Genomic DNA, 16,652 nt, shown 5'->3' with positions numbered 1-16,652 from the left:
GTGGATTGATAATTTTAATTTTTTACTTTGAACTTGTTCATAGTATGACAGTAATTTTAGCTATAAATTTAGAAATTGCTGTTTACTCATTTTTTCTTTATTGTTTTGAATTTTGTATTTAGTTTTTTATTATGTTAGATTGGTTTAAAAAATATTTCATCAAACATGTATGAATAAAAAATAGATAAAAATATCTTTTTGTTTTGAATAAATATGTTATTTAGTAATTTTTTATTTGGATTTGTTTAAACTGATATTTTGTGAAAGAAATGTAAATATAAGATAGATAAAAATAAAAGAAAGATACATAAATAATTATTTGGTTAAAAAAATGATTTAAATGAATGAAAAAGAATAAAATCTTTTACATATTGTTTACGAGCAGGTGTGTGGTTATTATAGGGCTTAGTTTGATAGAAACTTTACAAAAATTGTGCATTAAATACTTAGCGATAGAACATGTTTATTATTTTGTTGCTCATTTTTATTTATTTGTGATGGATTGATATAGTAAAATATTAATATCATGATTGAAAACAATTTTTTTAATAATAAAAGGGTTTATGAGCCATGATGATTTTATTCTGTTGGGTACCTTTATGTTATTTTTTATTTTAAACTTTATACTAGAAAGGTAGAAAGACGAATGATTGAGTTCTTTAGCACTCTCTCTTTCCAATAATTCACTTATTTTCCAATCTTTTTCACTCTCTCCTAATGATTCACACAGTCACAAAAATACGTTTCATCAATTTCTTTTTCCCTCTTTTCAATATCACAACGCACATTCCTAAAATTAAAACTAATATTAAAAAATATAAGAATAATAAATAACATAATAAATCAATTTTTAAACTAACAAGTAAAATTTTTCTAAAACTAAAAAGCATATAAACTAAGTTTAAATTGATATAAAAAATATTAAATAAAAATTATTTAAAAATAATAATAATGATTTTATTAACTAAATTAAAAACTATTTTAAGGATTAAAAAATTATTAATATTTAAATTAATTTTTATTATTAATAAATGATTTTTAAATTAATATCTAATTAACTACTTAGATTTTATTTTTTAATTTCTAAAATAATCTTTATTTAATGATTTTTTAAATAATAAAAATAATATTTTTTTATTTTTTTATTTTTCTTTCAATGACGAAGTTGGTTCTACTCGTCATTAATTCTTAATTTATAACGAATTTATTTAACAGTCATCGTTAAAATAATTTTGTCAATAACGATGACGCCCTTTGTTAAAAACGACTTGTTTTTAATGATATAGATCAACGATAATTCAAACTATTTTAAATATTATTTTTAACCTTTTTTAAAAATTATTTCTACAGTAATAAATGGATTAATTTATTTTTAAACTCTTTTCAGATATAGTCTAGAAAAAATACTTAGAAATGAAAAATATTTTCATAATTTGAATGTTAATCTATTAATTAATGTTTTCAATTGAATAAATTAAATATATCCATAGAATGTTTACCTTTGTCTTTCTTTCAAAATTCATCCCAAATTCTATCAATGTTTAAAAAAAGAGTTTAAAGTTTTCAAGAATGTTAAAATAGAGACAAAACAAGAATTCTCATTATATTATTTTATTTCTTCTATATGTTCAGTGGGATTTTTAATTCAAATTCTTTCATTGAGAAATATAAATATAAGTTTGGATTATCCTTGCTAGGTTCAACAAACGGTATTACACAGTTACATATGACCTACATGTTTTGTTTCTACTTTTTTCTTATAGATTAAAGTTTTTTAAGTCCTAACACACCTGCTTCTGACGTAGGCATAATTATAGTGACATTAAATAGAGATAACAACCAGAATATGTTGACATAAAAAACAATGAGTGTGACAACTATTGCCACCATAATACTTGTGGTTATGTTAGGTAGAATAAAAAAAATTCATATTTTAAGTGTTATTTATGGAAATAAAATTGATGAAGTAGAGAAGACATGAAAGAATATTGATTTTAAAATATCATCAATGAAGGTTAATGAATGACTGATTTATCGAAACAAAAATTGCCAATGATTCCTAAATCAAGAAATACGAAAATAAAAAGTTCTCTTCGTTTTAGATTTTGAAAGTTAACTTTTATAAATTTAAATGAGCACTTCTGTAATTATTGGAAAGTCTATAGTTAAATCAATAAAAATACATTAGTTTAACATATTATTTGATTTCTGGACACATATCCATAGTCAACATTGAATGGTATATTTTAAAGTATGGAAAGGACAAAATGAAGAAAAAGTTATAGATTTGCAATGAGAACAATAGATATGATAATAAAAACACAAACACATGAAAAATAAAAAAATAGATAAAAAATAAGACAAAGAAATAATGCAGGCCTTGCATGAAGTTCTCCTTCTCAGAAGGTTTTTTAATGACAGCAGAATTATTTTTTATGGATATTCCTTCTTCTCTTTCTTCTGAATTTGAGAAGACAAACACATGTCACTGCACATTATTTCCTTTTCTTTATTTATTCTGCATCAGATCCACACACAGCTACATCCATTCTCCTTCATTTTTCCTATCAGATTCATCCTCAACGTTAACCCCTCAAACACTATCACTCACCTTTTTTCCTCTTCTTCTGCTTCAAACAGCAACTTCATCATCAAACCCCACATAACCAACCCCTTCTATTCTACCTTCTCTTTCTTGTTCAATTTAGTTTGCTCATAAGAAAGAAAAAAAAACAAAAAACTCTCCCTTCACACACACATATATACAAAGTTGCAGGCTTATGCTACAGAGTTTTGTTAATGGTGTAGCTGACATGACACCTGAAGATGCTATGAGCTCCAGTGCTTGAATGAACCAACTGCACTCACCCTGTCAACTACAAATCACGTGCAGCAGTGAATCACTCAGGTAAAATATCTCATACACTTCTTTTCTTTTTCTTTTTCCTATCTCTTCTGCAACTATCTCATTCACTTATTTAGATCGACCATGGATATATTTCAACAATGATAAGTTTTTTTTTTTTACTTTTTGATTCATAAATGGGTTCAATCATTGCATATCATCAACTACTTTTATTATTTTAAACACCATACATCTCTAATCAACAACTCTAAAATCTTTACGGAATTAATTTCACAAATAACCTCACATCTATTTTTTTTATCAGCAAAATAACCTCACATCTATATTTCATCAACATCAATCTACCCCCTTAGTGAATTATTTATTTTGAATTATATTAAACCTTTTTTAAAAGATAATAAAAAGTGTTTGTTAATAGTTGATAGGAAAAATCCATCTTTAGGATCGCTGGTGGGGTGGGGGCGTAAGCATAGAATAGCCTAGGACCCTTCGACCCTCTACTTTAATTTCATTGTTGTTGTCTAATTTACTTTATTTTAATTAATTAGTTAATGCAAACTTTATTTCTCTTCTTTCCAGTTGCATTCCTTTTTTTATCTTATAAGTTGAATGCTTTTTTATCCATTTTTATTTTTACTCTTTGCCAAATATTATTTATTTAATTCCCTTCATTTAAATTAGGATTAATATTGAAATTAATTTTTTATGGATACATTTCTAATTTAAGAATAAATATGTCAGAGAATAGGAAAGACGTTTCATTTTTCTAGAATTATTGTATTGTGTGCACCTATGATTTGTTTGTAAATATATTTGTGTAATATAATAAGGAGTATCTACCCTTTTACACAACTCGAAATATACAGAGTCTAAAATCTATAAATACTGTAGTTTCATAGTAACAGAAGTTGCAGTAAATATTAGTAGTATGTACCCTTGACTCAGCATACCCTTAGGTTATTACTGCATTTTGACATTTATGCATTGATGACCATCATTAGTGGACTATACATTGACAAATAAAAAAAATGAAGGAAGGTGAACATCCCCTTCTTGTTCAGAAATATTTTCCTCAAAAGATCAGTGCACATGTTCTGGTTGTATGTGAGTTTCATCATAACAACTTGATTCTGTGTTTTTAGGTTAATGAGTCCACCTTCATTTTTGTGTTTACATATTTTACTCCATTTAGTCGTGACCAAAGCTCTAGTGTCTCTACTTCCTGTCCAAATAAAGTTTCTAATGTTTCTTTCCTTGATAAGATTAACGGGCCATTTATAGATTTTGAAAGAATACTGCACCGTCCCTCCAATCACTGAATTAACGAGTTGTATTCTTCCCATCATACTTAGCATTCTCCCCTTCCAATTTGGAGCTAGGCTATGGCCTTGTTTTTAATATCTTGGAAGTATTTGTTTTGGACACTCCTTGAAAGATAGGCACTCCAAGGTAGTTAAATGGCAGATTCCCCCTTACAAATCCTGTTTTTCTGTATTAGAGTATTGCATCGTTGAAGAGATGCTTTGTTGCCAACGAAGAAGCTGCTTTTTTCAGAGTTAACCAGTTGACGAGAGGCAAGACCATAGTTATACAGAGTATTTGAGAGCCCACAGAGATTTTTTAGCCCCTCTATAGAAAACGAAAATTTCATCCGTGTATAGCATGTGAAAAGGTATGGTTGTACCTGCAGGACTGAGCATGTATTTGATTTTCCCATCTTGGAAACCTTGCTGCAGAGCCCTACTCAAACTCTCTTTAGCCAGACAGAACAACAGAGGTGACAATGGGTTGCCCTGCCTTACCCCTTTTGAGCAGCTGAAGAAGTTGATCCATTGACTTACTGAAATCTTAGCCGATCTCAGGATGGTGGTTATCCAGCTGCAAAAGCAAGTGATGAAGTCAAAACTATAACATTAGTTCCAGTCTATAGAGTCAAAAACTTTTATGATATCCACTTTAAGAGCTTTTTAAAACATTTACACCTTTAAAGTCTTTATATTGTGGTACTATTTCTATATTTTCTAGTTTCTAGGATTTCTTTGATGAACTTTTTAGAAGTTTGCATTAGCTGTTATCAATTATATTTTGTTAGTGTTTATGCATTGATTCCCTTATAAGTCATAAATTTTGAAATTTTTCATTTCTATCAGAAAAAAGGTAGCCCTAGTAGAAACCAATAAAGGAAAGGAGAAGGTCTCAATTGTCAAGGGAGCATGGAAGTAGTTGTCTCTACAGCGACTGAAAATGCACTGCAAATTGCAGTACGTGTAGTGAAACGACAGTTGAGCTACTTTTTTAATTACAATGACAAATTTGAAGAGGTTAAATGTCACATTGAGATGTTGGATAATACTAGGAAAAGGATACAACATCAAGTTGATAATGCCGAAATGAATGCGGAAGAAATTGAAGATGACGTTCAACATTGCTTAAAACAGTTGGATGAGAAGATAAAAAAGTATGAACTTTTTATTCGTGATGAACAACATTCGAAGACAAGATGTTCCATTGGTTTCTTTCCAAATAACTTGTCGTTGAGGTATCGATTGGGCAGAAATGCTACAAAGATGGCAGAGGAAATGAAAGTGGAAGAACTTTGGAATAAAAGGTTTGATGAAGTTTCCTATCGAGTACTCCCATCCATTAATGCTGCTTTGACAAACATTAGCTATGAAAGCTTTGCATCAAGAACAAAAACTATGGATATGTTTATGCAAGCCCTGGAAGACTCTACAGTTAATATGATTGGCCTTTATGGTGTTGGTGGTGTGGGTAAGACAACTTTAGTAAAAGAAGTTGCTAAGAAAGCTCAAGAAAAGAAGTTGTTCAATGTGGTGGTTATGGCAAATATAACAAGAAATCCTAACATCACAAAAATTCAAGGACAAATTGCTGAGATGTTAGGAATGAGATTGGAAGAGGAAAGTGAGATTGTAAGAGCAGATCGCATTCGAAAGAGGTTAATGAAAGAAAAGGAGAACACCCTTATAATCCTTGATGATCTGTGGGAAGGGTTGGACTTGAATAGATTGGGTATTCCATATAGTGATGAAGATGATGGAAGCCAACAGGATGTTAATGATATATCTGATTCTGGTGATAAGATGGAAAAAGAAGAGTTATCTTCCGATTTCAATAACATGACAGAAGAGAAGTTATCTGATGATCACAAAAGATGCAAAATTCTTCTAACATCTAGAAGAAAACAAGTATTGTGTAATCAAATGGATGTGCAGGAGAGATCAACTTTCTCTGTTGGAGTCCTTAATGAAAATGAGGCAAAGACTTTGCTTAAGAAACTGGCTGGAATACACGTTCAAAATTTTGCGTATGATGAGAAAGCCATTGAAATTGCAAGAATGTGTGATGGGTTGCCTATAGCATTAGTTTCCATAGGAAGGGCACTAAAGAATAAAAGCTCCCTTGTATGGGAGGATGTTTATCAACAAATGAAAAAGCAAAATTTTACAGAAGGGCACGAACCTATTGAGTTCTCTATAAAGCTGAGTTATGATCATCTAAAAAATGAGCAGCTCAAGTGTATTTTTTTACATTGTGCAAGAATGGGAAATGATGCTTTGGTTATGGACTTGGTGAAGTTTTGTATTGGTTTGGGTTTAATACAAGGAGTCCACACAATTAGAGAAGTGAGGAACAAAGTAAATATGTTAATAGAAGAGCTAAAAGAATCAAGTTTGGTGGGGGAAAGTTACTCTAGCGACCGCTTCAACATGCATGACATTGTGCGTGATGTTGCTATTTCAATATCATCCAAAGAAAAGCACATGTTTTTCATGAAAAATGGCATACTCGATGAGTGGCCTCACAAACATGAACTTGAGAGGTACACTGCAATTTTTTTACACTCTTGTTATATCATTGATGATCTTCCTGGGAGTATGTATTGTCCTAGACTTGAAGTCTTACATATTGACAATAAAGATCACCTTTTGAAAATACCAGACGACTTTTTCAAAGACATGATTGAACTCAGAGTTTTGATATTGACTGCTTTCAATTTGCCATGTTTACCTTCTTCAATTATATGCTTAACGAAACTAAGAATGCTTAATCTGGAGAGGTGCACTCTGGGACAGGACTTATCACTCATTGGAGAGTTAAAGAAACTACGAATTCTTACTCTTTCAGGATCCAACATTCAAATTTTTCCCCTTGAATTTGGGAAACTAGATAAACTGCAACTTCTTGACTTAAGTAATTGCTTTAAACTAAGTGTTATACCTTCCAATGTAATATCAAGGATGAACATTTTGGAAGAATTTTATATGAGAGACAGCATGATACTATGGGAGACCGAGAAGAATATTCAAAGTCAAAATGCTAGTCTTTCTGAGTTGAGGCACTTGAATCAGTTACGAAACCTAGACTTACACATTCAGAATGTTGCCCAAGTTCCACAGAACTTATATTTTGATAAGTTTGATAGCTACAAGATTGTCATTGGTGAATTTGACATGCTCGCAGAGGGAGAATTCAAAATCCCTGACAAGTATGAAGTGGTGAAACTTTTGGTATTGAACCTAAAAGAAGGTATTGACATTCATTCTGAAACATGGGTTAAAATGTTGTTTAAAAGTGTTGAATATTTGTTGTTGGGAGAACTCATTGATGTTGATGATGTTTTCTATGAGTTAAATGTCGAAGGATTTCTGAAATTGAAACATTTATCCATTGTAAACAATTTTGGCCTTCAATATATTATCAACTCAGTGGAACAGTTCCACCCTTTATTGGCTTTTCCCAAATTGGAGTCGTTGTATCTTTACAAACTTTATAATTTGGAGAAAATATGCAACAATAAACTTCTTGAGGCCTCTTTCTCCAGATTAAAAACCATTAAGATTAAATCATGTGACAAATTGGAAAACCTTTTCCCATTTTCCATAGTCAGACTCCTCACCATGCTTGAAAAAATTGAAGTCTGTGGCTGTGATTCTTTGAAGGACATAGTTTCTGTTGAAAGACAAACCCCTGCTAACAGTGATGACAATATCGAGTTTCCTCAGTTACGACTTTTAACATTAAAATCTTTATCTACATTTACTTGTTTCTATACCAATGATAAGATGCCTTGTAGTGCACAATCATTGGAAGACATTGGGCAAAACAGGAACAAAGATATTATCACTGAAGTTGAGCAAGATGGCACCAAATTTTGTCTTTCACTCTTCAGCGAAAAGGTAATGTAAAACATTACAAAAAATATGTATCCTCTTCTACCCTTTACAATCTTTAATTTAATTTTGCATGTTAAACCTTTAAAGAAGTAAAAGTTCATGCTCATTCAAGTCTTGCCATTTGCCTAGGACAAATCAAATTTTGAAAATCAAAATCTTATTTTTGAGAAATTAATTGTTCTTACAGGTTTCAATTCCAAAACTAGAATGGTTGGAGTTGTCCTCGATCAACATCCAGAAGATATGGAGGGACCAATCTCAGCATTGTTTTCAAAATTTGCTTACATTAAATGTGATAGATTGTGGTAATTTGAAATATTTACTGTCATTCTCCATGGCTGGACGTTTGGTGAACCTCCAAAGCTTTTCTGTCAGTGAATGTGAAATGATGGAGGATATATTTTGTCCGGAAGTGGTTGAGGTGTGTGTATTCATTTAGTATTGAGTTTGATTCTTACTATCATTTGTTGTTTAATTGCATTTTTGTTGAGGTCTTCTGATTGTTCATCTAACTACAAAATTTTACTGTAGGGGAATATCGATAATGTTTTTCCTAAGTTGAAGAAAATGGAGATCATGTGCATGGAAAAACTCAATACCATTTGGCAACCCCATATCGGTCTTCATTCCTTTTGCAGTTTAGACTCTTTGATAATAAGAGAGTGCCACAAACTTGTAACAATTTTTCCTAGTTTTATGGAGCAAAGATTTCAGAGTCTTCAAAGCTTGACCATAACTAATTGCAAGTCAGTGGAAAACATATTTGACTTTGCAATGATTCCACAAACATGCGATAGAAATGAAACAAACTTGCATAAAATAGTTCTACAAGGGCTGCCAAATTTAGTGAGCGTGTGGAAGGATGACACCTGTGAAATACTTAAATATAATAATCTGCAAAGCGTAACAGTTGATGGGAGTCCATATTTAAAAAATCTCTTTCCACTTTCTGTTGCCAATGACCTAGAAAAACTGGAATTTCTTGATGTACGAAACTGCAAGGCAATGAAAGAGATTGTTGCTTGGGACCAAGGTTCAAATGAAAATGCTATCATCACCTTTAAGTTTCCTCGTCTAAACAATGTATCGTTACAATCATTATTTGAACTTGTGAGTTTCTACGGGGGAACTCATACTTTGGAGTGGCCATCATTGAAGAAATTGTTTATACTAAGATGTGGTAAGCTGGAAGGGATCACTACAGAAATCTCAAACTCACAAGTGAAGCCAATTGTTTTGGCTACAGAAAAGGTAGATAACAGAAAGCGTGAATTAAGAACCTATTGAAGGATTGAGAATATATAGGTTTTTTATTTCTTGTAAAATATTTCATATTAAATATCTTGGCAAAAAATATGGTTCCAAATATGCTAATGACTTTATTTATATACTTTTCAGGTGATATACAACCTGGAATATTTGGCGATGAGCTTCAGAGAAGGAGAGTGGTTGCAGAATTACATTGTTAATGTTCACAGAATGCACAATCTGCAATCACTTGTGTTGCATGGGTTGAAGAATGTTGAAATTCTCTTTTGGTTTCTTCATAGACTTCCCAATTTGAAAAGGTTAACATTGGGATTTTGTCACTTCAAAACGATTTGGGCTCCTGCAAGTCTCATTTCACATGAAAAAATAGGAGTTGTTTTGCAACTTAAAGAGTTGGAATTAAAAAGCATTTGGTCTCTAGAGGAGATTGGCTTTGAGCATGAGGTGCTTCTTCAAAGGGTTGAACGCTTAATCATTCAACGATGTACAAAATTGACATATTTGGCGTCATCCTCAATATCTTTCAGTTTCTTAACATATTTAGAAGTGGTGAATTGTATGATGAGGAATTTAGTGACATGCTCAACTGCTAAAACATTGGTTCAACTCAGAACGATGAAAGTAAGTTCCTGCCCAATGATTGTGGAAATCGTTGCAGAAAATGGAGAGGAAGAAGTACAAGAGATTGAGTTTCAACAATTAAGATCCTTAGAATTGGTTTCTCTAAAAAATCTCACAAGTTTCTTGAGTGCTGATAAGTGTGACTTAAAATTTCCACTACTGGAAAATTTAGTAGTGAGTGAATGCCCTAAAATGACGAAATTCTCTCAAGTTCAAAGTGCTCCAAACATACAAAAAGTACATGTTGTAGCCGGAGAAAAAGACAAATGGTATTGGGAAGGTGATTTGAATGCAACTCTCCAAAAACATTTCACTCATCAGGTACGGATCATGTAATTAATTTCCATCTACTTATAATTATTTTTCATTGCATTTAAAACTTTGGTAACAAAATATTCTACATGATAACTTCGATAGTGAAAAACATATATAAATTGTATGCTGTAGCATTTATGTGTAAAATGATATGACGCATGCCATTTGTACAGATTTAGTAAGACTGATTCTACTTTAAGTTGATCGGTCAACGTTTTCTGATTAGTTGTATATAATCAAGTCTGATTAGATGTCCAAAATTCTAGAATAATTGTATGTGGAATACCAAAATAGACTTTACTTTTTCAAGCAAACTTCATTAATTTTTCTTGTACATAATTTCCATAATACACTTTTAATAATGAGATTCTTGGCTTCTAAGGTGTCTTTTGAGTATTCAAAGCATATGAAGTTAGAGGATTATCCTGAGATGAAGGAAGTTCGCTACGACAAACTTGTTTTTCCAGACAATTTCTTTGGCAGGTTAAAGAAATTAGAATTTGATGCAGCATGTAAAAGAGAGATTGTAATTCCATCTCATGTACTACCTTACTTGAAGAACTTAGAAGAATTGAATGTAGAGAGCTGCAAACCAGCAAGGATAATATTTGACATAGATGACAGTGAGACCAAGACTAAGGGAATAGTCTTTGGTTTGAAAAGGCTTTCTTTAAAAGGCTTGTCAAATATGAAATGTGTATGGAACAAAAACCCCCGAGGAATAGTCAATTTTCCCAATTTAGAAGAAGTTTTTGTAGATGATTGTGGAACCTTAGTAACATTGTTCCCTTCAACCCTTGCCACAAATCTTGGGAAGCTTAAGACACTTACAATACATAAGTGTTGCAAGTTGGTAGAAATTGTTGAAAAGAAAGAGGAGAAGGAAGATGGAACAACTGAAATGTTTGAATTCCCTTGTTTGTCCAAGTTGTTTCTTTGGAATTTGCCACTTCTTATTTGCTTTTATCCTGGACAACACCATCTCAAATGCCCTATATTAGAAAGTTTACATGTGGCCTATTGTCGTAAGTTGAAACTATTCACATCAGAATTTCATCATAGTCTACAGCACCCCATGTTCTCGATTGAAGAGGTGACAAAGGATTAGTTATTAATGTTTCCATTTCCTTTTTCTTTTCATCATTTTCCTCTTTCTAATTGAACTCATTTGATTTTGCTAGGTTGTTCCCAAACTGAAGGAAGTGATACTCAATGAGCAAAACATTCTCTTGTTGAAGGATGGACATTCACCAGACCTCCTTCACAAACTAAACTATCTTGGTCTTGCGTTTGAAGATTGTGACAATAAGAAAGACACTTTGTCTTTTGATTTCCTTCTCAAGGTAACCAATTTAGAACATCTTTCTTTGAGGCGATGCTTTGGTCTAAAGGAGATATTTCCCTCTCAAAAACTTGATGATCATTATGGATTACTAGCTGGATTGAAAAAATTAAGCATGCTTAAACTTCTTGAGTTAGAGTCTATAGGGTTAGATCACCCTTGGGTAAAGCCATACACCGAAAAGCTTCACGTATTAGGACTTATTATGTGCCCTCGTTTAGAGAGATTAGTGAATTGTGCTACATCTTTCATCAGTCTGAAGCAGTTGGTTGTGAGGGACTGTAAAAGAATGAAGTATCTATTCACATTTTCGACGGCCAAAAGTTTGGTGAAGCTTGAAACTCTACGTGTAGAGAATTGTGAGTCAATAAAAGAGATAACAGCAAAAGAAGATGAAGATGGTTGTGATGAGATCATATTTGGACGGCTCACAAAATTATGGCTGTATTCCCTACCAGAGCTGGTAAGCTTTTATTCAGGGAATGCTACTTTGCAATTTTCATCTCTGCAAATAGTGAGGCTATTTAAATGTCCCAATATGAAAACTTTCTCTGAAGCAGACACAAAGGCTCCAATGTTATATGGAATTAAGTCTTCAATAAATTCTGATTTAACCTTCCATTCGGATCTCAACATGACCACTGAAACTTTGTTCCACCAGAAGGTAAGGAATTTATTATCCAAATTCAGTTGTAAGTACTTTTATTTTAGATCTTTTTGTCAAATAACAGTATTAACCGATGAGATATCAGTAAGAATTTTTGAAAAAACAGTTTGATGTAATTTTTACAAACTGCCATTAGTCCTTCATTTCAGAAGTAACTTTGTTTTATTATAGGTTAATTCATTTTTCTTTTGTTCTTCGCTCCTTCCTTTTTCCCATTATATTCTTAGTTCACATCTTCTTTTTGCCTTTTTCTTTCTTTAGATGTTCATTACATTTTATACTCTTTATTTACTAATTTCATTAATTTTATTTCACTCTGTATTTGTGCATTCTAAATTTTATTTTAAAATATATAAATTAAACAAATATATATATATATATAAATTAAACTCACAATTTATTTAAAAAACGATAGAAAAATGAATTTTAATACGAGATTATTAAATATATGTAAATTAATTATGCATATGAGGCTTGCCAATTATTCTGACATTGAGTTTTGTGACTTTTAAGGGTTTTTTCGAATACACAAAGCATAAGATTGTAGTGGATTATCTTGAGATGAGGGGATTTGGACCCGTTAAATATCCAGGCAAATTCTTTGGTAGTTTAAAGAAATTGGAATTTGATGGAGCAAGTAAAGGAGATACTGTGATTCCATATAATCTACTTTCTCACTTGAAGAGCTTAGAAGAATTGAATGTACATAGCTCCGATGAGGTTCAGGTAATATTTGGTATGGATGATAGCCAAGCCAAGACCAAAGATACAGTCTTTCATTTGAAAAAACTTACTTTAAAAGACTTATCAAATTTGAAATGTGTATTGAACAAAACTCCCCAAGGAAGTGTCAGCTTTCCCAATTTGCATGAACTGTCTGTTGATGGTTGTGGAAGCTTGGTAACACTGTTCGCCAACAATCTTGAAAAGCTTAAGACTCTTGAAATGCAGAGGTGTGACAAGTTGGTAGAAATTGTTGGAAAGGAAGATGCAATAGAAAATGGAACAACTGAAATATTAATCTTTGAATTCCCCTGTTTGTACTCCCTAACTCTTCATAACCTAACACATCTGAGTTGCTTTTATCCTGCAAAACACCATCTAGAATGCCCCAATTTAGAAGTCTTACATGTGGCCTACTGTCCCAAGATGAAGCTATTCACATTAGAAATTCATCATAGTCACAAAGAAGCAGCTACAGAGGCTTCTATAAGCTGGCTACAACAGCCTCTATTCATGGTTGAAAAGGTGACAGCATTAAGTAGATTCCTCTTTTCCAATATTTGTGATTTTCATTGTATATGTTTCAGCTTTCCTCCTTCTAACTTCCACCATCATTTTCTTTTGAATTGGTTTGGCTTGAATCTAGGTTGTTCCCAAACTTGAGGCACTGACTCTCAACGAGGAAAACATGATGTTGTTGAGCGATACACATGTGCCACAAGACTACCTCTCCAAATTAAAAATTCTCCGGCTATGCTTTGAGGATGATAAAAATGAGAAACATACTTTGCCTTTTGAATTCCTGCACAAGGTACCTAATTTAGAGCATTTTCGAGTGCAAGGATGCTTTGGTGTGAAGGAGATATTTCCCTCTCAGAAATTGGAAGTTCATGATGGAATTCCCGCGTCACTGAATGGATTAACCCTATTTGAGCTAAATGAGCTTGAGTCAATAGGGTTGGAGCACCCATGGGTAAGTCCATACTCTGAAAAGCTTCAACTTTTAAATGTTATCAGATGCCCTCGGTTGGAAAAATTAGGGTGTGGTGCAATGTCTTTCATCAATCTGAAAGAGTTGTGGGTGAAGGACTGTGGTAGAATGGAGTATTTATTCACATTTGAAACTGCAAAAAGTTTGGGGCAACTTGAGACCCTAATTATAAAGAATTGTGAATCAATCAAAGAAATAGCAAGAAAAGAAGATGAAGAAGATTGTGATGAGATCACATTTACAAGACTGACAACATTAAGGTTGTGTTCCTTACCTCGACTACAAAGCTTTTTATCAGGGAAGACCACTCTGCAATTTTCATGTTTGAAAAAAGCTAATGTAATTGATTGCCCCAATATGAAAACTTTATCTGAAGGAGTACTGAATGCGCCAAGGTTTTTGGGAATTGAAACGTCATCGGAGGATTCTGACTCATTCCTCCATAATGATCTTCCAGAGGTTGCTTCAAATAGAGGTGAGGAACTCATTATCTACATTCAACTGTTTCATATTTTTTTCATATGCTAAATTGTAGTTTTAGTCTCTTTTAATTTTTCGTCTTCTTATTATTTTATTTTTACATTTAAAGTAATTAAACCATTTTTTGGTGGTATTTAAAATGAATGTGTCAGGTTATGTATTCAAAATGTAGTAATACACATGCATAAGCATTCATTTTAGCATTATATGAAATAAGTGAAACTTTTGTTTTGATTAAGGATGATTACAAGCACACCTCCGGAAATATTAACATGCTAAGCTCTTCAAATTAATTTTTTTATCAGCAAAACATTCTGTGCTTGGAAGACTTGCCGCGTTGTACAGGCAAAAAAGTAGGCGCAGAAAAGAGTAATTGGAAGCAAGCAAAGGGATATGAGTATTCTTTACTCCTGCAGACTTGACACTTCAAAGAACCAAAGATACAGGAGCAGATATGAAACCCATTACTCTTCCTTTGAAGAAACTGATTCTGAATGTGGAAATTTTGGTAGAGTCTGAAGCAGCCTTTGGGAGAGAAACTAAACAGTTCAATTTCCATTGTCTGATCACCTTTACACTTTGGGAATTGCCAGAGCTCAAGTATTTCTACCCTGGAAAAAACTCTCTAGAATGGCCAATGTTATCACATCTAGATATATATCATTGTTAAGCTGAATCTGTTTAGAACTGAGTGAAGTTGCAGATGTGGAGGATCAACTTGGTTTAGATTGATCAGCAAGGCTTTTTTTAGGAAAAATGTGTTCTTATTTACCGTTTCTAACACACCATTAATATAGTAGTGATGGCATGGATTACACCTTTTATTATCTTGGCTGTGGAATAGTCCTTCCTAATATATATATTTTTTATCAAGTAAAGAGAAATATCATATAATAGGGAACAAGAAGTACCGAAATTACACAGAAACAAGGATACACCTTATGGTTAGACAGAAAACATAATAAATAAACAAAATAAGCTCACAAACACCATGCCACACTCTACAGTTAATATTACTGCTGTAATGCTCATCACCAACATCCCCCAAGTCAAGACAAGATATTCCTTGCCTTTTATAACCTGACATCCTAAATACAAATTTGGGTTGCTACCAAGTGTTGATTGATACATATATATCCTGCAGCTAATATATACCCACCCATATGACAGATTGAAAATCAATAAAACTCAAAATACATATAAGAGAGTCTAGTCAATGACCCTGCTATTAAAAAACAGAGCTACACAGATGAAAACAGCAGGGAACACCTAGCTCAAATGCGCTTGGATGTTACCTGCTTTGTATACACATACAACAGCACCAAATTGCGTGCTTCTGATATGCTATATAGAGTCTGCTGTGGTATTGGGACCTACCGACAATTGAACATGGCAGAGGCTCAGCACTCACTCCTCATACTTCTGTTGCAAAGATATTGCCCCCATAATTATTGGGTCAGAGAACAAAAGCATTCCTAAAACGTAGCTTTCTCATCAAATCCTGCTAATACCACTATGAGGAACCTATACTCTTCCTCACACTGATCCCTTGACACAGAACATCACTGACTAACCCCACTGTTCCTATTATAACTTGAACCAAATTCTGACTTCCCTATTGCTAGAGCAGGACCTATCTTCATAGAATACACCGGAGTTGACCATGTCATAGATTGAGCCCAAATCACACCAATACAGATATACCCTTCAACAAACTTTGTTTGTCTTTTGTAACAAGTCACTCTACATTTCTACATTGTTGGAGACATCGACTAGAAATTAAAACATTTCATAGTATATAAGTGGGTGCAAAGCTGATCTTATAAGTCGGTTTTAAAAGATTGAGTTAGACTTAAAGTTCACTTCTTAATGTAGTATCAAAGTTGTTTTAGAATTTATTTTAGCGAGAATTTTATGAGCTTATCAGCTTGAGTTAGGTTTAAAGTTCACTTCTTAATACTAACCTTCCATTGACTCCTTCAAAATTAAAAAACGAGAGACTTTCCTCCGACCCCTCCTACATTGTTTTAATTAGGGATATTTTAAACACACAATCGGATTCAAAGAGCAACCGGGTGTGAGAATGGAGTCGTTGATGTACACGCGAAATCCACACCCAAGCCCTCTGCTGAACCCTGCTAAAAAATTCCTCTTCATCCAGCTATTTTAAACATAATCAC

The 16,652-nt window shown here is 32.7% G+C and overlaps 1 protein-coding gene across 2 annotated transcripts; it reads left to right on the top strand.

Moving 5' to 3' along the window:
* Positions 1 to 2,437: 2,437 nt before the first annotated feature.
* LOC137826739 (uncharacterized) lies at positions 2,438 to 15,297 on the top strand. 2 transcript variants are annotated; one of them, XM_068632872.1, is made up of 10 exons: positions 2,438 to 2,895; positions 5,017 to 8,067; positions 8,252 to 8,485; positions 8,596 to 9,315; positions 9,463 to 10,275; positions 10,652 to 11,362; positions 11,451 to 12,275; positions 12,792 to 13,526; positions 13,648 to 14,467; positions 14,778 to 15,297. In XM_068632872.1, exons 2-10 carry the CDS (start codon positions 5,080 to 5,082, stop codon positions 14,843 to 14,845), a joined length of 7,914 nt encoding a protein of 2,637 aa, XP_068488973.1. In that variant the 5' UTR covers positions 2,438 to 2,895; positions 5,017 to 5,079; the 3' UTR covers positions 14,846 to 15,297. The 2 variants fall into 2 exon arrangements, with proteins under 2 accessions (XP_068488973.1, XP_068488972.1); XM_068632871.1 differs by having other exon boundaries at positions 2,542 to 2,908.
* The last annotated feature ends 1,355 nt before the right edge of the window (positions 15,298 to 16,652 follow it).

The sequence above is a fragment of the Phaseolus vulgaris genome, chromosome 8 (genome assembly GCF_000499845.2).
Source record: "Phaseolus vulgaris cultivar G19833 chromosome 8, P. vulgaris v2.0, whole genome shotgun sequence".
Lineage (NCBI taxonomy): Eukaryota > Viridiplantae > Streptophyta > Magnoliopsida > Fabales > Fabaceae > Phaseolus > Phaseolus vulgaris.
This window is presented reverse-complemented; position numbering and strand designations above follow the sequence as displayed.

Excerpts from the sequence above, each read along its gene's own strand:
- LOC137826739 (XM_068632872.1), top strand. The coding sequence starts at position 5,080 with ATGGAAGTAGTTGTCTCTACAGCGACTGAAAATGCACTGCAAATTGCA. Across the intron at positions 8,068-8,251 it reads TTTCACTCTTCAGCGAAAAG|GTTTCAATTCCAAAACTAGA; the intron begins GTAATGTAAAAC and ends TTGTTCTTACAG. Across the intron at positions 13,527-13,647 it reads CTCTATTCATGGTTGAAAAG|GTTGTTCCCAAACTTGAGGC; the intron begins GTGACAGCATTA and ends GCTTGAATCTAG.